Source organism: Struthio camelus, chromosome 1 (genome assembly GCF_040807025.1).
Source record: "Struthio camelus isolate bStrCam1 chromosome 1, bStrCam1.hap1, whole genome shotgun sequence".
Lineage (NCBI taxonomy): Eukaryota > Metazoa > Chordata > Aves > Struthioniformes > Struthionidae > Struthio > Struthio camelus.
Window position 1 is genome coordinate 112730992 of NC_090942.1, and position 23121 is coordinate 112754112.

Genomic DNA, 23121 nt, shown 5'->3' on the forward strand with positions numbered 1-23121 from the left:
AAAAGTCCTCCCTGTGACATGGGCCAAAGTATGTTTTCATGGGAAAACACGCCTTTTTTGCTCAAAGATAATCCTGCACAGAGGTCTTGAAAATGCTTCAATATTTTAAACAATTCTCACGGAAATATTCCCATGTAAAGACTTCCAGTTTATGACCTGTGATTTCAAGTAAATAAAGGCGGCTATCTGACTAATACATAATACAGTACTTTGTAAAGTAAAACTGCAAATCTGATTTAGCTTGTTTCATTTCCAGCTCCATGATTCTCATTTTTCAGTTAGTTTCCTTTGTTGAAATATATGTAGTGTCCCCAAAATCCCTTATTTTTGTTGTCATAAATTTGTATTAATAGCCATGTTACTTATAGCCTACTAACGCTCCAGTAATAGAAAATACACATGAAATAAAGCAGATTTAAAAACCATCAAGACAATGCATTTTTCTCATTTATTCAAATCTTCTGCAGGAAGTAAACACTGAAAGATTTAAAAAAACTTCACACTGCAGTATGTACAGTTTTGTGACATCACATGAGGAAATTAATTTCTAATAAAAAAAATGAAACCAGTTAGATTAATTACTGAAAACACATCACAATAAAATTGGTTGTGGTAAATCCCCAGATTCTTATGTATGGCAATGAAAATCAATATTCCTTTGTTTTACAATAATGGAATAGTCCTGGTACAATATTTCACTTAGGTAAAGTGGAGTCCTGAACTTATATGACTGATTATAGTTGTATGAATTCTTCATGTTTTAAAAGTAGTTTTGAGTTTTTTCCCAGACCCTTTTGATTTGAAGCACATTCTTTCACAAAGCTAAAATACCATAGCAGAAGTCATGTCCAGAAGTGGAATACTGTTGTGTCTTGAACTGACCTGACTTGTTAAGACATTTTTGCCAACGCACAGATGCACAGGGTCCCCCATGCACTTTTCATGCAGCAGGTAATCACAACTTTAAATAAAAGTATTTTCTATACATTCTTCCAGACTTGCAACTGTATACATACATGCAAAAGTTTTTAAACCTATGTGATCATATTTACACTTATACATGGAATATACATAACAAAAAAGATTAAAAGGTTTTTTTCCTTTGCATTAGAACAATACAAAATATGTATTTTTCATTAAGGAAACCACTATTTACATCACCTTTTAAAAACCAATTTCAACATATTATAGGTGTAACAAGTCAATATATTTACATTATATATAAATATATATAATATATACTTACCAGTTTACTCCTCTGTAAGATGTGGCAGAGAACAAACTGGTAATATCATATCACTGACGTCAATGAGAGCTGTAATACTTTCACCAACATTTAACAGGGAAAATTTAAACCATTCATTTCTTTCTTTTAAAAACACTTGTAAATTAAAAATTTAAAAACATTACTAAGAAGAAATGGCTAAAAAAAGTGAAAGTTATGGCTGAATTCCCTTTTGATCTTGTAATGTTTATGAACTTCTCAAACTGCGCTGATGGGATAGATGGCATCACTAGAGAAGCCTTCTGGCAAAACAGCTTTGATGCTGTGGTCATGTGTTACTTCCCTCTTATTTCCTCAAATTTTGGCAGAGGAGACACTAGAAATTGCCCTGGCTATCTCAGTCCCTCTGGAAACAAAAGGTATGTCTGTGTGGCAATTGCAAGTCAATTCTGAAATCTACCTGGCTTGGGTGCTACACCAACAGGGTAGTTGAAGCAGCGTAAGCATCCGCATAGATGCAAACTGGAGCACGGCATTGGGCACTTCACAACCACTGCTGCTGCAGCTATTCTGCTAGTGAGGTTAAAGCTAGCTCAGGGGTAAGTCCTAAAGGGCTGCAATTACATCTTTAACAGTGGTGTAAACACATCCCTAACTCGATTTTTCACTGTTCCCTGAGGAGGAGGCAGCTTTCCCCCAGCAGTCTCTCCCCAATACAACTGCAATGTGATCTCCTCCTCTCCCTCCCAACTCGCTCGATGGTGAGGTTGCACAACAGCCTCTGACAGTCCTGCACCTCTTGCCTACACAGCTATATTGCTGCCAAGTCAGATATCGCATCGTTTCTGTTTAAGTCTATAGCCTAACAGCCCAGCTGAAATGTCAATCTCCTGTTTGCAGACTGCATCTCTGAAGCCTCCACTCCCACAGTCTGAGGCAGCATACTGGGGACAGCTGAAATGCATTATCTCCTAGGAGTAAATGTCTACTGAACCAAGGAGATGGGAGTTGCTGAGGATGCAGAGCAGCACTCTGCACAAATGACCTTGGCTTGTCACTTATCCTACAGGGGCCGTGGGAATACAGGATCTTTGGGTTGCTTGGGACAATGCAGCCAGCACTACTAGTCCCTCTGCTGGTGCAGCAAATCCAGCTCCTGCACCCCCTTTTCCCATGGGACAACTGAGAAGGAAAACTCTCCAGGGAAAATGGGGGTGATACTTTCCTGCTCATCGAGGCTGCAAGATTAAAAAAAAAAAAAAAAAAAAAGAGAAAGAGACAGAGAGATATGAAAAAGCCTCAGGTTTAAAGGCTATAAATTGTGGACGGAGCAGATTTAGAAAGAATGCTCTTTCTGAGGGAGAAGAATTTAACACAGAAGAAAGCTGCCCCCCCCCCCCCCCAGTGGCTGACTGAAGAGCATCAGATTAGCACATCTACCTCTCAAGGGCCTTAATGTAGCATGTTACACACTATTTGAGATTGCCAGGTCTACAACAGGTAAGATTCTCCTATGAAGAGCATGTCCTGAAATTAAATTTTTGTGTAAATTTTTGTTATGCTTTACTGACATCTGTGAGAATTGTAATATCCCTTTTTTTAAATAATATAACCTACAAGGAAAGGCTAAACCATTAACTGATAAAACTGTGTGGCAATTAACATTTTAACTTAAATGTTTTATAAAGTTTTAAAAACTAAATGTTCAAAAGTATATATTATAACAATAGACTGCCTTGGAATAAATACATGGGTAAGCACACTCCTAGGACTCCAGTATTACTTTTTGTTAGGGTTAGATAGACAGTGTTCCCTACTTTTCAGCTGATTTTTTTTGTTTCCAACTGCATTATTTCACACCCATTCAAACTGCTTTTTCTGTGGAGCCCTTCAAGCAAATTGTAGCCCTGTATTTACTCTGGGGACCATCTATTATTCTATATTGTATATATTTCCTAACTATATACATGTTGTTTCAAGAAAAATAATCGATTAAGACTTTTTAAGAGACATTTAATGGATGGAACAAATACCATCTTTTTTAATATTTATGCTGGGTTGACTCATATAAAAAGAATTCATTGTCACTGTCAATCTAAAATATACTTTATCTCATTAATGATTATTCTACGACACAGTTGAATTGTCACCGGGCCACTTATAAATGCAAATATTAAAGACAAACAAAATTTTATTTTTATATTATACTTCCGACAATGACATTTAAAATGACATTAAATTTGTGTGAAGGTTTTAAAATATAAATCTTCTTTGTACAGCCCATTAATATATTACACTTCACCCAAATAACATAAAAATATACCTTTAAATTGCTCTGTTATTTCTCATATAAACCAGGGGGAATGTTCTATATTCGATACTGCCAAATATTTGTGTTCCCTAAAAGAAGGTATCCCCCGAGAGAATAAAATAGACTAGTGGTGCATTATTAGCCAGCTGGCAGACGAGAGAAGTCCCTTTCAGAGGGACTGCACTGGAAAGAAGGCAAACTGATCAAGACTGGGGGCAGGGGACGAGATGGGGGAAAAAAAGCTTGCTCTGTCTAGGCAAGGCAACAGTCTGGGGAAAGAATCTGTGAAACGAAACCAGAAAGGAAAAGAGCAAAACGCCCCATCACTCATTTCTCCTATGCAAACATGAGATGAACAGAAACAACAACGTTCTGTCACGTCATCAGCTCTCAGTGGTGAAAATGATCAAAATTTAAAAAAAAAAAAAAAAAAGAGAATGTCTCTGCGAAACCAAATCTGAACTGTTTTCTGATAACACTGGGAATTAGTGGTGAAGTCTAAAGCTACAGAGAACATCTTTTCAGGAGGGTAGATCAAAGTTCAGCAAAACTTATAGTTACTAATAATGCATGTAACTTAGAGGAACTGGATTTTGTTCTTCCCCTCCCTCACGAGAATTAAGGGCTCCACATGGAGTTAACACTGACTCCAGGGAAAGCAGTGCTGCCTGTCTCTCCCCGGTCAGCAATTCTTTTATGGTGCCTCAGTTTTGACTGCAACATTCAGTTACTTCCAGCGCAGGCTGATATTGCCAGATGTGACAAATCACAGCGCAGGTGGGGATCGAGGAAGAGGGCAGAAGGGCATTTCTGAGACATATCCCACTATCCATCACAGAACATGACAAAACTACAATTTTTATCTTCTGCATAACCTGAAAAAATGAGTCTAAAAGCAGGTTTTCTACAATGAAAGGGTAGTGCATTAAACCAGGTATCAGCTGTTTGGAGAGTAATAAATATTGGCAGAATATGGATTCTTTTCCCTAGTTGTAGGAAGAAGCCAACAAATTGTCAGTGAAATCCTATTCCATATTTGAGTGGAAGTCAGATGCGCCACTTTTACACTGTTGGTATTCTTCTGTAAAGGAAGCAAGATGGTGCAGAGCAAACTATTCTGGTTATCTGATTCACAAACTTTCCATCATTTTCCTCACTAAATAAATGTGACAGGCTTTTTTAGTCCCAGTACTCCAAGAGACATTTTGACTTTCCCCTTTTAAGCAGGGAAGGGACAGGAATAAGCCAAAAAGAGACTCATGCAGTACTTGCATGGTATATGAAAATCTACCTTTTATATAAAAAAAAACTAGGAAAAACTTTAATGATAGCTAAGAACTTATAACTACAGCTAAGGATTCTGAGGAAGGCGTTTCTCAAAAGCAGGGCAAGGGAAAAAAAGTAGATCTTACACCACTATTCTGTAAGGACCACAAACAAGATTTTAAAACAACAATAAAAAATTTGGAAGCACTAAAAATTACATTTCAGTGCATATCAATTATTAACACTGACATAGGTTTTCCAATATGATGAGCTAATACCTTGGACGGACTGCTCCAGTTCTTAAAAGTTATTCTTAAAATGTCACAAAACATATTAAACATTCAAAAAAAGTACACTGTCTCTATGCTTAGGCTTCCCAAAAAAAAAGGATTATTTTACAGGGGAGGGAGGAAACGCAGCATTACCACCACCTAGGCTGTACGCTTACACTTTATGTTATGCCAAAGACTCACAGATCCAGGTAAGACTTGGATCAAAGAGTACCCATAACTTAATTTGATGCATACAGAAATGTCTCATACAAATTACAACCTTTCTAGTTTCCTTGTGACAATCTATTATAAAGCAATTTTTATCTACATGTATTTTAAATAACATCACCAGAAAAATAAAAAGTTTATCAAATGAAAACGTTTCAATTAGACCATGCTTTTTTCAAATCATGCTCAATTTATACAGTATTCAAGTTTGTACTCTTTTTTTTTTTCCTTTTCTTTCTTTTTTCTTTTTTTTTTTTTAAACAAAGATTCAAAACCACTGATTGTAAACTCATTGGCAGGCTGTATTTTATTCTGGCTCTTTTTTGATTGTTAGCACTTTTTCCAAAAGTCCATGCACTTCTCCGTTCACACCATGCTGATGAGAGGTCTTACTCCCCATATGGCTGTTGTAAGGACTTCGTAAGTTATTAAAAGGATTTTTAAGCTCTGCATCAGATGTTAACTCCTCTTTGATTGTAACACGAGTTGAACTATCAGTAAATGAAGGTTCATTCCAAATGTCTTTGTCATGTGCTTCTTGGCTACTAACAGAGTTGCCGCCTTTCTGTAACATGTAATACAATATTGGATTGGTTTTGGTCAGTCTTGGAGATTCTTTTTCGTAATCATTCTTGTCCATACCTGTGATAACCCATCTGATGGGACCTTTTTCACTGGGCATGGGACACACACTAAACTGGTCAGATTCAGGTCTAGATACTGTACTCCCCAAATGTTCAGGGAAGGGGGAACTGGCGGGACTTTTTACTGCTACTGGATACTGAAATGTTCTATGGTCTACACAACTGTTCTGCTGCACAGGACTTCCCATCAATGCATTTACTGAAGAAATGCTGAATTCAGGTTTATTAATTGTTGCATTGTTTTTGTTTCCTTTTTTCTTGCCGTCAGTTGGTATGTTATTCCTATGTTGTGACAGATCTCTCTCACAGTTTTCTGACAGAAGCAGCTGTTTCAACACATTAAAGCCTTTACTATCTCTAGACCAACTCCTATTTTCACTTTCATTATTTGAACCATGACCTACAGCATATTTAAATTCAACATCGCTTCTGTTGAATTTCAGTTCTTGCTGGTTAAGCAAAGGCCCATAGAGTGCCTCTGTCGGAGAAGCGTGATTGTTTGCAGCATCAGACACATTACTTTTCATCTTTTTTAATGGACTTTCCGAAGGCTCAGCATGAAGTTTCCTCTTCTTCGGTAGTGTGCAAAGACTCTTTGATTCAAAATGTGTCAGCTCATGGTTTCGGTGACTTCTGTCCAGCTCATCTGCAGGGTAACTATCTTGATTCTGTCTCAACAATCTACTTAGCAGGCCGTTTTTGGAAAAAGAGAAATCTTGAGGTGAAAGAGGCTCAGATTTCAAGTCCTCAGATGCTGGAGAAGCAGCTGTGTTTCTCTGCAGTGAATGAACAAATCCTTGAAATTTGTTACCCTTGCACTCTCGTATTTGTTGTGCATTTGAATTGTAAGGAACATTTGATTCTTCAGAAGGTTCAGTTTTTATTTTCACTGTCAATATTTGCTCATTCAAAGCCTTATCTGTCTGTTCGTGAGAACTTTCATCTCTTAAAAGCACCTTCTCTTTCTTTTCACTTTTACCTTTATTCGGAGTGCCCAGAAGCAGCTGAAGGACAGTGCGCCTTTCAAGGAGATTTTCTATTTCTGAACCTGGAAGTCCTTGTTCCGTGGGTGTAGGCTGACAACTGAATATTTTGTTGTTTTCCTCATGTGTGCTCAATTTATTCGTAAGCAGAGGGCTGTTCAATCTATCAATTAAGCCTACAGGTTTCTCTGCATTCATGGCTAGTAGCTGTTTGCTGGTTCTTTGTTCGTCGCTTGCCATGGAAGTCTGCATACCGCACTGAGCAAGATTCTGCAACAGCTTGCTGGCACTGAAAGCCGAAGAGTTCTGTGGACTATCGTTTCTGGTCAGCTTAGCTCCTTGGATTTCTTTGCTTTTAGAAAGGTCTATCAAATGTTTAGATGCAGGATTCACCAGCCTGTCCGGCTGAATGCTACAGGCATATGGTGGTGAACTACGCTTCATGGCTAAAGACGACTGATGCGAGAGATTTATAGGAGAGTCTGCTTTTGTAGAAACAAGTAAAGGTGGAGTGCTTAATGGAGTCATTCGATTTGTACTGGGACTGTCTGCAACAGGAGTCCTTTTACCAGTTTGTACAGTGAATTTTGCCACATCAGCTGCACCGTGTGGTCCCTGAGAGTCATTACTTTTGTCTGCCTTTTCTTCGCTCTTATGCCCAAGTAACAACTGAAGTAGTGTTACTTTCTGATGGGGATTCAACTTAGAAGCCTTCGGAGTGTCTTTGTCTTCCTTGTTTTCTGGACAAGGAACTTTTGGATCCCAGTTATGAAGTAAGGACTGAGTCAGGTTATCCAGTGATGCAGGTGGACCTGCATCCAGTTTATCTGTCCTCTGTTTAAAGGATAAGTCTATAGGAAGACAGTTAGAATGGGAGCTTTCATCATCACTGCTGTCATCTTCTGTAAAACTAGGATTGTTGTCTGAATACTCATCAATAGTTGTTGGTGTGCTGCTGTCTTCAAAAATGCTGGCTCTCTCACTCTGTTCATGCCCTTTTGCTTGTTTGGTGGTATTCTGGCTTTTCAGGAGATGTAGGAGCAAACTGTTGCTGGGAGAAGTTTTCAAGTTACTCCTTTCCAAATTATTTTTGTATCCTACGTTCTTGGGAGGCGAATGCATGATTCCCGCTGAATTCTGAAATGGTGCCATATTGCTTTTGCTCGATACTGTTTTGGTTGATGGTCTGGTTTGACCATTGAGATGGCTTGTCATTCCTTTTGATAAACTGAACTGGCCAACGTCTTTCTGGGCACTTTCTTGTAATCTGGCCATAGCTGCAAGTCTCTCACTTGCTATTTGATTTGCATTTTGTGCTTTTAAAGCATGTTCCCTGGAGTACTGCTGCAAATGAGCTTCACTGGAAAGAAGTAAAGCTAGCTGGCTGCATGCTACACTGGGCTTAGGTGAAGCTGCAGGACTAGATCGTTTCTCTACCATGCTTGCAACAGCTTGTAATCTTGCAGCACATGACAGTGGCTCATTTATCACTTTAGGTCCGCTCTGTACTGCATGAGGAGATTCTATAAACCTCTCTTTGGGCAAGTTTTTTGTTATATCAGGCAGGCTGTTGTCTAGCTTCTGGTCTTTTGCTTTGCTCTTCTTCAGCAGAGTCTTCAGGTGACTAGATGCAACTCCATAGCACCTTAAATCTTTCTCCACTTGTAAAGAATCATGGCTAAGGGAATACCCTTGCTCCTTAAGGCTCTGCCTGATCTGTTGTGACAGAGCAACACTCTGCAGCCTAGAGCTGAATGACTGAAGCAAAGAGGCAAGTAAGGTGCTATCCTGTTTGCCTTTAGGCACATTTTCAACCATGCCAGCTAACAAAGCTTCCTTTTTCCCATTTAAATCCACAATGGAATCAGACAACCGCCTTCTCTTTGCTGCATTCCAGTCTTCAGAAGACTGCAACAGTCTTGCTTTTTTGAGATGCAGCATGCCAGATCCCTGATATGTATTTGGGTTAAGAACTTGACCATTACTTTGACAGCTGGGGAATATATTTCCAGAAATCTTAAAGTTTTGATCCTCTCCACTATGCCCAGTGGACTTTTTGTCAACGGCAGTACCTGAGCCTCCTGCTGCTTGATGCATTAGTAATCCCTCTAGGTAAGTTAGAACAACAGAATCCTGGTGCATCTCAGAGCCAAGCTCTTCTCCATGAGTCATGTTCAATAAAAGTATCCAAGAGGGCTCTGTTTCTGTTCACTTCAAAGACTAGATTGCTTTAGCTCAACTGAGATGCAGAGTTAATAAATAACACGTAGAAGTCTATAGCTTTTTCTCATAAACCAAAACAATGCAAAGTGTTATATTCAGAGCTGGCTTCTTCCAGCAAACATTGTCTGATGAAACAAATTTTCAGTCATATCGCTCTGCTGATATAGAGAATATTTAGGAAAGATGTCTAGGAGTACTCAAAACACGGTTCCAATGGTTCCAAAGTAATGAAGTTCCACTAAATATTTATCTTCTTCACCTTTCTTCAGGAAACCAGCTTGGTTTTCATCTTTTTCCATCTCCATCAAGCATACAAAATCCCTAAATAAAAAACAAACAAATAAACAAAACAAAAAAAAGAACAAAAAACAAGTGGTCAGGAAAGAAGATTTAGGATAAGTTCTACAGAAATTGCATACAATACTTTGAACACATTTTCTTAGAGATTCAGATTCAGGACATAGAACCAAAAATATTCCAGAACAAATTAAAAACAAAGTAATGCAAACAGCCTACACAAAATAATTTGAAGAATTTGATGAACATGATTGAAACACAGAAAATTTTATACAAAACTTAAGCCTAGGTAAACAAACCATCATAAGCGTAGGTACTATAAGTGTTTATTGGACTCTCTCTGCCCTACGGCTCAAAACAAGGAAGAGCAATCATGAAAGGAAAATTTCAAAGCACTTTAAATATGTTTAAAAAAAATTACATTGGATTTTACTTTGCAGTTGCATCGACCTTTCTACTTGTTATGTAAATACACAGGGCACGAAGACTGTCACTCTAAAAGAGAATTAATGGGGAAAGACAGGGCTAAAGTCCATGTTCAGCTTCATATTGAATCTGTTTCCAAGTACCAGAAGAGGTAGCTTCATTTATGAGTACGTTTTTGCTTGACAGGTAGATGATATTCCTAAAACTAGTAATGCAAAATCTAATATGTTGGCACAACAGGAAGGAGATCTGTTGTCCTTACAAATACCAGCTACTGCAGGCCATTTAGAAGGGATGAGTGACTGAAATGGAAACAAGGCTGCTTATAAGGGTATTCCTGGTAGATCTTTATTGGAGGGCTTTTACTTTTATATTTTTTTCCATGTATTAAATGTATAAAAGTGTAACAAAAACAGTTCTCAGCTATTTCCAAAATAGTTCTTGTAGAACACCTCTATTCAATACTTCCTTGAATGAGGTTGTAGGCTATAAAAAGCATTTTAAAAAAGCACAGCAATGGCACTTCCAATAGATGAATGTGAGATGCATCTCTTAGGTTTTAGTTGTGTTACACTTGTCAATGACGGCATGAACACAGTTCAGATAGTCACCACAGTTCAATACTGAGACCATTACACCACACATGCCTACTCCTTTTTTCATTCAATGCTAAAGTAGCATAATATTCAATAGGAGCAAAGCTAAATATCTTTCAACATATCTAGCTCTGCAATTCTCTTTCCGAGACTGCAAGCACATTGAAAACTTGTAAATACAAGAAAAAGAACATATGCAGGTGAAATACTTGCAACTTTAAAGTGAATGAATATTTATGATTGACTTCCCTAGGGCCAATTTTTAATTCAAAAGCTACAGGCACCTGAAAGAAAGACATCAGATCTAAAAAAGTAAAGAACTGGAAAAACAGCTTAATTTCCATAATGTTAATAACTCATATATGCCCCTCCACACAAATGCTCCTTTACTATGATATCGTAAGTCATATACAGAAACTCTAAACACTGAGCTACTTCAAAATAGAATTAAAACACCAGCAATGCATTGTAGTATAAAGTGTGTATGCCCATGTATCTAAGTATCAAACGGAAAGCTTCAAGTTAGTAACTAGAGTCTCAATCCTTCTCTCTCAGAGAAACAGGTGTACCTGAACCACAGCTTATGTAATTACCTGTAGAAGATGCAGTGTTTACCCAAAGACATGATTAGAACTTGAACTTGGAGTCATCCAATTAGAAATTATCTATCATACTACTGCTCCTTCAAAAACTCGTGTGCCTCTGAGTGGACTTTTGCAAAGTTTCGACCCCATGTGGGTTAAAATTAGAAATAACAAATCCTTGGAAAAACACCACCACCACCACAAGATTTCTAATGAATACATCAAGTATCCAACAAGTGCAACATTAACAGAGCTAGGCTTATTGCCTTGAATATTTGGGAATGCACTTTATTTTGGAAAAATATGTTTACCTACAGCCCCATTTTCACATTTCAAAGGGGAATTAAGCTCACAGCATGCTGTTCTTAAAAAGGAGCAAGTAGCACTGAATACCTTGTGTTTTAAGTTTAAGAGAATAAAATTGCAGATATTTCAAGATTTGTTTATTATCTGATAGAGAAAGCTTTGCAGGTCACCTTTAAGCTAAATCCCCGAGCAAATGCCCTGTGAGTTAAACCAGTATTTAGTAAGAAATTATTCTTTACAGCTCTGGGTAATTAAAAAGACAATGCATTTATGCAAATTCCTCAGGTACTCAGAAAGCCTGCCTCAGGAGATGATACCTGTAGACAGTTTAGTTTACACTCAGGAACTATTGTAAGAAGTGTTTTGCCACCTTCTCTTTTGGAATTACTTGGTGCTAGGGAAATTGATAATTTTACAAAAGTCAGACTGATCCAAGGGAACTTCATTAAAGAGAATTACATCTGAAAAGCACATAATGTATATGGAATACGGACATCACCAATCCTTTTAAAAATGCTGCTCTGGTCCAGTGCTGCATCAGTTATTACAGTGTTATGAAACCCTGCATGACCTAATGTACAATAGGAAAATGTGATGAAGTCATCTGTCAAGAACTGAAATTACACCTCAAAAAACATCTCCAAAACTACACCTTATTTGTGACAGGAAGTCAGGTGGCAAATTTCAGGGTTTGAAGGCAATCTCACAACTATGCTTTTCCAGTGAGTTTTGAACCCAATATACTCTTCTTTCACTCTCTGATCTAAAATGTGGTGAAATGGAAACAAACAGCTTTCAAAATTAGTGTTTAGCTGGCAATAGTCATTCAGTAACCTTTTTGAGATATACAGATTGCATCAGAGAATTTCCCAGGACCCATGAAAGTGTTCTTAATTTTTCTTGCTATTAGATAATATTCCAGAAATTACCAGAATTGAAGAAAGAGAAAAAGAAAGCAAAGAAATAAGGCAGAAAGAAGAGAATGGAGAAGCCCTTCAGTAATACAACTATATCTCAGAAAGGACTGAAGTAACCTTAGTGCAATGAACCTCTAATTATCAGTCTCTAACATTTGTGAATCCCTAGACCTAAAAATCATATTTAACTATTACGATAAAAGAAACTGTTAAATTACATGGCCAAGAAAGCACATCAAATTTAACTGCTGCATACACACTATTGTTTGCTGTTTCAATTCTTTTCTCCTACAGAGTTTTCTATCCTAACAAATAAATAAATGTTCACTTTGGAAAGGCTATTCTCAGTACCTGCATGAACACATGCAGATCACAGCTCATAAAATCAAGTTTACCTAGACAGAACTAAGAAAGAAGCATGACTGGTAACACAAGTGCTGTGACCTGGGGAGACACTCCAAGAGGGGAGTGTATCGTGGGAATGAGTCCTACATCCTTTTAAAAAGTGCCCAGGGAGAAACTGCGGGCAGAACAGGGAAGAGAATATTAGAATGTACCCTGAACTACAGAAACTGTGCATGTCCAGAATATTAATTCTACTTTTGCAGTTGCTGGAGTGTTTTGTTTGCAAACTACAGGTATCCTTGGCAGTCACAAAGATTGTAAGAGAATGACTGCAATAAACTTTAAGATCCTTCGGCTACCATAAAGTATTACTACTGATTATATACACACACACACACACACACACACAAAAGCAGACATATGTTTTCCATAGGCTTTATTCAAGACCTTACAGAAACTCTTCTGTAAACAATTAAGGCACACATTTTTTATATATTTAGCACCTGCTAAAATAGACGTTATCCAAACTACAGACATTGTTAGAATGATTAATATGCAGGTTAGATGTGTACATATACACATGCATAAAACATTTTTATTAATTGCATTCCAGCGTACTTTTATGATATGATTAAACACTCTCCTGTTTTACTTTGTTTTGCTTTATTTTTAAATAGAGATGAATCAAAACATGACTTTGTAGTGATAAAAAATCAAACCAGTGCACAAAAGTAAGTTCTTTAACTTTTTAATAAAATAAACTCTGTCTTAATAGTTAATAACTACTATAGGACTCAGAAAAGGTCTCTCACTAGCTCATTACCTTCCCACTCTTGTATTCCCAAAAGTAATGGCTAGAGCCTACCACACCAACCAATGGCTTAGTCAGTCATTTTAATTATTACAGATTTGAGGAATACAGTACAGTGATTACAGCATCAGCTTGGCATCCAGGGGTCCAATTACCTGCTGTGCGGCAGACAGGCTGTCTGACTTCTGTCTTTGCTTTTCTGTATACCCTATTTTCCCAGGTGAAGTAATAATAGATGCAAACTTCTGAGAGATAATTGAGGATAAATATATTAAAGGCTGTGAGTTGCCCAACAGCTCCAGTAATAGCACTGAGTAAATATCTAAAACAGAGATTTTTTTTTAAATGCTTCCCTGTCTTTATAGCTGTCTGCAGTGAAATACTGCAGAGCACATTGAAATTAAGCTCTACAAAAGAATTCCTAGATGCACTGGAAATTGCAGAGAATCTTTCAGTGAACCAAACATGAGTACAGAAAATGAGACTAGTTGTCCCAGAATGATTTATTTTGCTTTAAACTCAATTTGTACTACTATGATTTTGGTAGGCAGGCAGGACACATTCAGAACAGTGGGATAAGCACGTTAGTTGACTGTTTTAACCAAGGTTATAAGCGGTTGAATCAGGCCTGATTCAACAATCCACTAAAGCACATCCATGAAGCTGCAGAAATGTGCAGGTACTTCAACAGCACTTAAGCACGTGCTTTAAGACAATCAAGTATTGAAGTGCTTTGCTAAATTCCCGCTTTATGTCAGAAATCTATTGAGATGAATTGAGCAGCTGAGATATCTTCACAGTTTTGCTTCAGGCTGTCAAGACATTTTGAAGGTTCCCTTTGCAAATGAAATTGAAAAAAATAAAAAAGAGCAAAAGTGATCAGATTGTGGAGCAAAATTCAGCAATAAGTAGGTGAATTCTCCCACAGTTACATGTCTGAAGAACTTGGGAATCAATGGGCCTTGTTTACAATAAATTCATAAACGTCAAATTCCTTCTTTCCTACAATCATAGGATATCACTTTTAGAAAGCAAAACTAGGCTTCTTCCCAAGAGACCGACTTCTTATTCACTCCTTCATTAGGCCTAGTGACTGACTCTAAAGGACATTTCAAACATGGAAAGGATAGCCTGTTGCTTTTAAAAGGCTGTCAGGAGATGCTACCCTGGGAATCATGTTGCAGCAAAAGGAGTTCCTGCTGCTGCTGCCAGGATTTCTCACGGGGCTCCAGGGGCCCCAACACTGCAACCGAACCGAAGCAGGGGGGGGTTTCCCTCACACTGATGCGGTCCTGCTGGCTACTGCAGGACACAGGATCATTACTCACTCTCTAAAATATTCCCTCTGGGTAAGGGCAGGGTTAGCAACAGCAAAAACTTTATGGCTCTGGCTAATCCAGCACAGGTAAACAAAAAGGAAGGGCCTTTTCCCTATTGCTTTGTTAAGCTGTGCACTGCCAAATACAATCCTGACTGTACCTCTCTCTTGCTAAGAGAAATTTTAGCTAAAAGACAGATTTGCTCATTCAGTGTTTGGGGGCAAAAGGTGCAAGTGGAAAAGACTAAACCCAAACCAAACAAACCCGAAACTTCTGATGGTTTTAGCAGTTTAGATAGTAGGATTTTGAAAAACACTAGAGAAAACAAATTCTGTAATGGCTGACTTCATAGCTCAAGAAGAGATGTAAAATCTACCATTTTAAGGCACACAAACACTGAGCAGCAGAACACTCCTAATCACATAAAAGTGACGTGAATACAGAACCAACAGCACCGCAGATACAAGAAATGTTTTTTTTCCATTAAGATATGACAGACCATTGGACTGAACTGTTAGTGAACCAACAACCGAGGAAAGGTAAATAACTATTCAGATTTATGTAGGCCTTTGTTTTAAGGACTGTTGCATTAAATGTAAATGCTAAGTAATGCAGATGCTGATCATGACCCCAGAGTCACACAAGGAAGGGGAGGCTGTTCATGCATGCTCCCTCTCTGGTGTGAAAAGGGGGATTAGGACATCTAATCTCAGCACCTCTCTGCCCCTCACACTCACACAGGATTCTCCCCAGCCCTGGAATCCGTGACTCACCCAGACCATGCAATACCACCTCGTGGCAAGGAGCAGCTTTGGGATGATACGTCATGTATCAAGGGGGAATATAGTATTTCCACTGTCTGTTTAAATGAGGTGAGGAAATGTCAGAGTGATTTCTGTATTTAAGCAGATACCCTTTTAGGGAGGTGACAAAGCAGACTGTGCACATTGGTCCGCATATGAGAGAAGCAGAAATCAGAACTCAAACTCAGAGGCAGTTTGGAGATGAGTACTTTCACATGAAAGACCCAAGATCTACACGGTGTTGGCCTAAATCACAGGCTTTGACCGAACTTGAGGGAAGAGCTCTTTGACAAGGAAAGTCCATCTAATCCTGCTGCAGGCCTCTCCCAGGAGAGTGGACAGCTAAGACCATAAATGACAGCAATCAGGGAAAGGTGGTTCCTGGTGAAAAAGGTATGTCCATACTGCAGACTGCAGCATATGCAAGAGAGGCAGGACAGCTTAGGTGCCAGAGCAAGTCTAGCTGGACAGCAGGGAACCCCGTGGAGGTCCGCCTGCCCTGAGAAGCAGAGTGCATCCACACGGTGCTGCTCTGCCACGACTCGCCCGGTTCTGGCACCCAACCCATCTTGGCTGCAACAGAGCAGTGCACAGCATACACAGGGCCTGAGATAGAGACAGTTCGGCCTAAGTTACAGGTCACTGACGTTTCTGAAACTTCCTTCACAAGTAGCAGCTCAGATGATTTGCAAGTATGTCCTAACACCGTGCACAGCCTAATCGAAATCTGGCCTGCGCTTCAAAACCTCCTGCTAGGAAGTTCAATTTATTTCAGAGAAGAACAATGGATTTAGCCATTTTTCAGGCTTTTAGCACTCTCAAAACAATAGCCTACCTTAAACTAGTATTTCCTATTCTAACTAACTAAAGAATGAGCCTTGCAGAAATAATTGCTTCGATGTGGAAAAACCCACCTTGTGCATACTATGAAATACCTCTATAAATGAGCAGTTCACATACATTTCAGTCAATTCCTTTGCACAGACCCAGGCACATGTATTTGTTCTTACAAATACTCCTGGATGAACAGTTCTGTTTAGCACTATAACTGTACTGTAAGGGGCATCTTTTGAGTTTGTTCCTCGATCAGGTTCTGCTAACATGCACACACTAACTTAGAAATAAACTGATTTTCTTTGCCAACTCTTTACACAAAGAGTTCTAGCACAAAGTGGAACAAATGTTTGAACTACAAATGCCACCTGTGAAGGAATCGAGTATTGACATCTAAAACTGCCCCTACGAGTGACGGCTCAGTGATCTTTTGCTATGGAAAAGAAAAAGGGTGAAGGAGGGAGCTGGTAAGACAGAACAGCGCCCCCCAGTAAGGACAGGAATCCAGAAAGAGTGCATATTGCTAACTCCCCACTAACTTTGGTAGTGTGGTGACTGAAGCTTAGAAATACAGTGAGCATGAAGACTTTTGTTAATTGAGTCTTCTTATTCAAGGAGCCAAAACCAAATAGGCACAAAAATATATGCCAAGATCTGTTTTTCAGATTAGAGGAGTGGGAACCAAACAAATTACAATAAAATAATATACAAGTAGGTACAAGGGAGTGGAGAGTGGATGCATCTTTCTAATGTTTGTAAACTACTTATATTAAAATAAATACTCAAAATAAAAATTTAACAACCAGATTTCTATCCCTCCCTTCTCCAATGACAAAGCATTTACCTATATGCCAACTCCTCAAGAAGAGAAGCTGGTTTAAAATACAGTAAAGAAATCAATGTTCTCCTCAGGAAAGTCATGCTTCTGAGTTATGATCAATACGTGCAGATAATGCATTTCCACACAACTCTGACCCTCTACTTGTTGGACAGATCTAAAGATACGGCCAAATCTCCACAGCACTTCAATAAAATTGCATATTTCTCAGTAGCACCATTGGTGTTGCTGGAATAACTTTACAGGTTTGGTGACGTGTCATATGACAAGTCATTTTATGTTATTTTAACCAAGACTGCACAAAGGCAAAGCTACAGCACATTCACTAAAATAAATGCACAATTCTTATTGACTCTAGTTGTGTTCCACTTAGGACCAAATGTCTCATGATTAGTTTTAAATTGCAGTCACTTTCTAGTCTTCTTTCAATAGAACAGGTTTCAACTAACAGAAAGTAAAAGCAGAGTAATTCCATAGTAATGTAAAGTATAGGATTACATCGCAATAATATGCACAAAGATACGTGGGGAGGGGGGGGGGGAGGGAGGGGAGGGAGGGGAAGCTGTTTTAATGATCCAGGCAATTGATTTGTTTGTTTTTAGTGAGAAGGATAATATAGTCTCCATTTTAATGGGGGACATAAGCCTCTTGTAGATCCTGATTCAAAAGGCTAAGGACAGAAAAAAGCTCATATAGTTTCACTTAAGTGGGAAAGGAAAAATCTGCATTAGCAAGTCTCTACTAGCTCATTTACAATGACAAACTGATTTTTTTCCAAAGTAGCAGTTAAACCAAACGCCATTAAAGCTACAACATTACAATTAACTCTAGCAAAACCTGGGGAGAAAAGGCTAACAACATACTGTAAAGAAAGTTCCACAACTTACCACTGTGCCAGAATAAATCTAAAAGCATTCATAACATAAATCCCCAAGTAAAAAATTAAAAGTCGTTTAAGTCATATAGATGTACATAATAGAGATGATCAGTTAGTTAATAACATTTTCAAACACTAGAAATCAGGTTGCAGCTCAACTTGAGCCATTAGTCAAATCAGAATGACTACAGTATTGACTTAGCTAAAAACCAAAGGAAACTATTACTCTGTATTCACTGCCACAAAGTCATGATGGCAGGAATAGTGCATGGCTGGGAAGGGGGGGTGTTTAACTACCCTAAACGCTCAGGACAAGGACACACACTTGGAAGTAATTTCTCAAATTTTATGTTGATAAAGATGACAAGCAGTTTAAGCAGAAAGATGATATGCTGTCACAAAGTTGTGGAAAACAGCTCTTACTAATATGTTTTATATCTGTCTTTCATGAATGCTGCACAAAGAAAATAATTGCAAAATAGCAAGAAAAGGCTATTTATCATTACTGCTTGTTCCATTAGTGTCAAGCAGTTGAAACAGGTACTCATACCCATATAGAAACTATATAAAACAAAACAACACAGAAATGCTACTGATCTCTGAAGAAAGTATGTCATTTTCTACATATAAGAACATTACCCCAAATGTTAAGATCTATTAAAAATAACCTTATTATTCCATATTGGCATCACAGAAGTATTAACTCATTTGGGGCCATCTTCCACAGTGCCTGTCAAACCAACAACTTCACTTTATAAAGCCATTCGTCCAAAACATTAGTTATACAAAACATATGTAAAGCACGTGCTTAAATTCTATGCTAGCATACGTCCAAAATTCAGCCCATGCTCAAGAACCTGATGAGCAGGAGCGGTACCAGTCAATCAGTGGTACCATTGGGGCTTAAAGTGAACCCCATCTCTATCTGTAAACAATCTCAGTTGCAGATAAGAACTCTAATAATAAACAAAACCAGAAACTAGCTCAGAAGTCACACATATATATACACACACACATATATAAGAATGTGGTTCCACAGGAATTTTCGTATCATTTAAGTGTGAAGATGCTGCCAAGATATATAGCTTTGACTTCCTCGACCAAGCTTCAGCTGCTTACTCCTGACACCTCCCTTGAATTGACAATAGCATTCCTACAGAAAGATCCTAAGTGGCAAGTAGGACTAAGGACCTGATCATGGCAAAAAATAAAAAAATAAAAAAACCAAAATGCTGTTGACAGGCTAGACACCTAGACCAGAAACCAGTCCTCCATGCAGGAATGCATGACTCAAGTAGAGGGGAAGGACAGAGAGCAGGGCCTATTCCTTTCAGTACCAAGTTGCACTTATGTCAAATTAAAGTGGCATGAGCATTGCTACTTGTGAGATTCTCTCACTAAGAGGCAAAACGTCTATACTGAATTTAGGAGAGTTCACTGTAAGAGAAAGAAGATGCCTTTTCCAAAAAATGTCTTTTAAATAGAATTAAAAAAAAAAGTCTGCCACTGCGTTATTTCCAAGCCCTCTGAAATCTGAGAAAAAGACCAGAAACAGAGTAATTATTCAAATATTTTAACTTTTATATTATACTGAGGCTTCCTATGAAGCTGGAGTATAAATCCTATTAAACTGAACTTGGTTTGCCCATCCCTAAAATAGATTTGACATACAAACACAAACACAAGGTCAAGGTCACAGATCAGCAAGAAAGATTACAAAGAGGACTCATGTAAGAGCTAGCATTTGATCAGAGCTCCTGTTTTTTCAGTACACTTACCAGAAATACTTCTATATTTTCTTCACATTGGTATACTACATTTTTTAAGTATCCCCCACCTGTAAGAGTGACTGGCTTGTGCTTATTTATTCTAACAGAGATGTTAGGCAGAGCATCAAGTAAACTAGGGAAGAACTCTAATGTTAAATGAAAAAAAAAGTGGAAGAAACTGCTTTTTGCTGTTCCTTTCATTCTGTTCTGCTGTCTGTTGATACATATTAAATCACAAATCCGAAAGGAGAACCCACTGACAAATATAGGACATGACAGAGTAAGACCACTGCTAGAGAATCAGGACATTTGTTTATAATTTTATTCACTTTCAGTTATTTATCTTAATATAGCAATTGTATATCTGGATGTGCACATCCAAACACAACACCGATCTATCCTAATTATCTGTATGCACAGCATATATTTCTCAATTTAAAAAAAAAAAAAAGGAACTTAACACAAGGTCTGTGCAGAACACAATCAACCTAACCTCTTTTGTAATCATGACAACACTAACCTCCTAGAAAGCTTCTTTAATGTTGAATGCTGAGTAAGCGAGCAGATTAAACACAGTAGCAACAGTTGAAAGACTCATTAAAACTCAACTGCTGAAAATAGTTAGCAATGAAAGTCATTTACTGATCTATCCATCCATCCACTCACTGATACATTCTCAAAGCTTTAAACATACGCTGAAGAATATTTAGCTTACAGGTCACATTCACCAGATATACCTTCTGACACTTAAAAAGGAGAAAGAAAAGATGTCTTGGGCAACACAATGTCCTGTGACATTCACATATGCAACTCTGTCACAAAGTTTAGATGCTAATTATAATATGTAGCAACTTGAAAAATAGTATAGCTTATACTCTTATTTCTGAACCCCCACTTTCAACATTTGCACAGCTCTAATGTTGGTCTAGACATGACTGCGATGAGTTTATATTTAGATAGAGAGCTACCTCTATAAATAGGACTGTTCGTGTTGGTATAAAGTTTTCATTGGAACCCATCTGCGGTGACCTGTGTAACTCACTGGTATGTGGGCGTCTCGCACATTGTCAATAAAACCTTTATGTCATCACACACCTTTCTGCGGCTTGTTTCAGGTGCATTTCAGTATTTGTTTAGATTTTTTTCCTTTTAAATTTTGTATAGGTATTAGGCTTGCAGCACTCTTCCTGTTTGATTGGGTTGGCTCAGTTACTAATGAAGAGGCCTTAAAGGAACAAAAGGACAAAATTTAATACAGCTTTAGGAAAGCTAGCTCTTCTTTGAAAACATCCCTCAAATAAATTAGATTGTCACCCTTTTAAGCTATAGCATCACCTGAGCTACTAGTGCCAGATACAAATCACTCCTGAAGCCTGCGATGCGAGCTTCTCTGCGCAACAGTATAGGTGTTTCCAGCTGTGACAGTGATTCATGAGATCTTAAAACAGTCACTGGTTTAAGATCAAATTGAGTAACTTTTAAACCTCAGGGCAATACAATTCTGCACTTCTTTAGTGCCTCCTTTTCTAACCCCTTTAACCAAAATGGAAGAAAAGTAGAGATATTTGTGGTGGAATTTCTATCTTACCCGCTCTGTAAAAGGCTGAAAAAGTTTCTCACTTCTTTGAAAATGTTAGGAAAAAATTCAGGCAATGACTACAATTCAAGATACAAAAATACCAGAGGTTCGTTCAACATCTGCAAACAAATCAGCAGCTTACTCTGAGATGCTGAGAATCAAACATACATAAAGACATTTCACAGCCAAGAACACTCAAAGAAACATACTAGCTTCTAAGCAGTATAGTTACCCAACCCTTCAAACTCTAAATCAATTTTGAGTCTGATGGCTTATTTGACTGAATAATGCATGGAAATTCTTTTTTATTTTTAAACTGAGCTATATTGCAGTGAATAATTAACTGTTGTTTCAGCACATCAAGTCTTCTCTCGTGCTTACGCTGTAACAATTTTTTCTTTAATCATCATAAGCAACTTTTACTAAACCAGATTATCAGTAGTTGGGGTGTTTTATTTTGTTAAATACAAGTTCACACTCTTCACAACCCCTACAAAAGATCCTGCTAGTTCTGAACTGTGGATCAAATCCCGTGCTCTTCACATCACAACGATGTCCTAAGCTGCTATCAATGGGCAGTGGAGGTTTTAGTGTCTTTCTCACCACGACACCTTAAACAGAATGTCTTGAAACAGAATTCTATTTCAGCCTTATTTAGAGAACTCTAACAGGCAGTGTCAGAGCTTTCAGCAAAGAGAGCCTAAAAATGTAAATGTACACCATTTTGAGAGTGCTCTCTTCTAAAAGGGAGTAATGACAAATTGCAGGAAATGACAAGGCAACACAGCAGCAAAAATGAGTATGTCAGGGTAGCACAAAGAAGAGAGTACTTCTGATCAATTCAGTAGACAAGTAATCCACAACAATGGATTATCTGACGCACTGGTTGTTCACGCTTAATTCCATAAAGGTACTTTTTTTTTTTTTTTTAAACAAAATAGCCTGTGATTACATTTACACGTGTGAAATGTCAAATCAAGCAACTTTTAAAAATAATGCTGTTTTAAAAATATTGTTTAGATAACTACTTTAATAGTAACTCCTTTAGCTTTGCTTTTTTTTGTCTCATTTCTTACTAACATATGTAGATCTATGGATTCTAATAGGACATGGAAATAATGGCAAGATTATGCTCACGTAGAAACTGTTGCATGAGGGAGGCAGAAAACTTTACACAGCATGTATTAACATGGCAAAATGAGGCACATGATAAATGGGCATCTACCATACTGAAAAAGGGTAATAGAACACCAGTTCTAAGAGTCATGACTGGTAAAGCTGAAGCTCTAAAAATTAAAACAGATATGCCCACTTTCAAAATGTGAATGTTCTTCCTGTAGCATTAGACAATGCAAGATTTCCTTTTCCAAACAACATCTGCAAGATTGATCATTCCAGTTTGTCTGCTCCTCAAGTTGCTCAACACACACCAAACATGGCAGGTGATCTGGTTTTTCACATGCTGGAATTCTGATACTGATTCATCATCTAACAAAATCAGATAGCAGTAACAACAAAAGACAATCAGAGTTAGGTGGTGGTCTCTTTTTATAAATCTTATCACAGCTGCTTTGGAAAAAACAAAGCACAAATACTTCAAAAATGTAATCACAGTTATGGTCTGTTTATTTAATATCAACTGATAAAGTACAGAGAGAGGAAAGCTGT

General features: G+C 37.9%; 1 protein-coding gene across 20 annotated transcripts in view; it reads right to left on the minus strand.

Annotated features, from left to right (window-relative positions):
• Positions 1-429: 429 nt before the first annotated feature.
• NRIP1 (nuclear receptor interacting protein 1) overlaps positions 430-23121 on the minus strand; it is a 126975-nt gene continuing 104283 nt past the window's right edge. For all 20 annotated transcript variants that reach the window (XM_068910945.1, XM_068910975.1, XM_068911073.1 and 17 more), the window contains one exon: positions 430-9473. In XM_068910945.1, the coding sequence (XP_068767046.1) occupies positions 5610-9101 (3492 nt within the window). In that variant the 5' untranslated portion in view covers positions 9102-9473 and the 3' untranslated portion in view covers positions 430-5609. The remainder of the gene's footprint in view (positions 9474-23121) is intronic.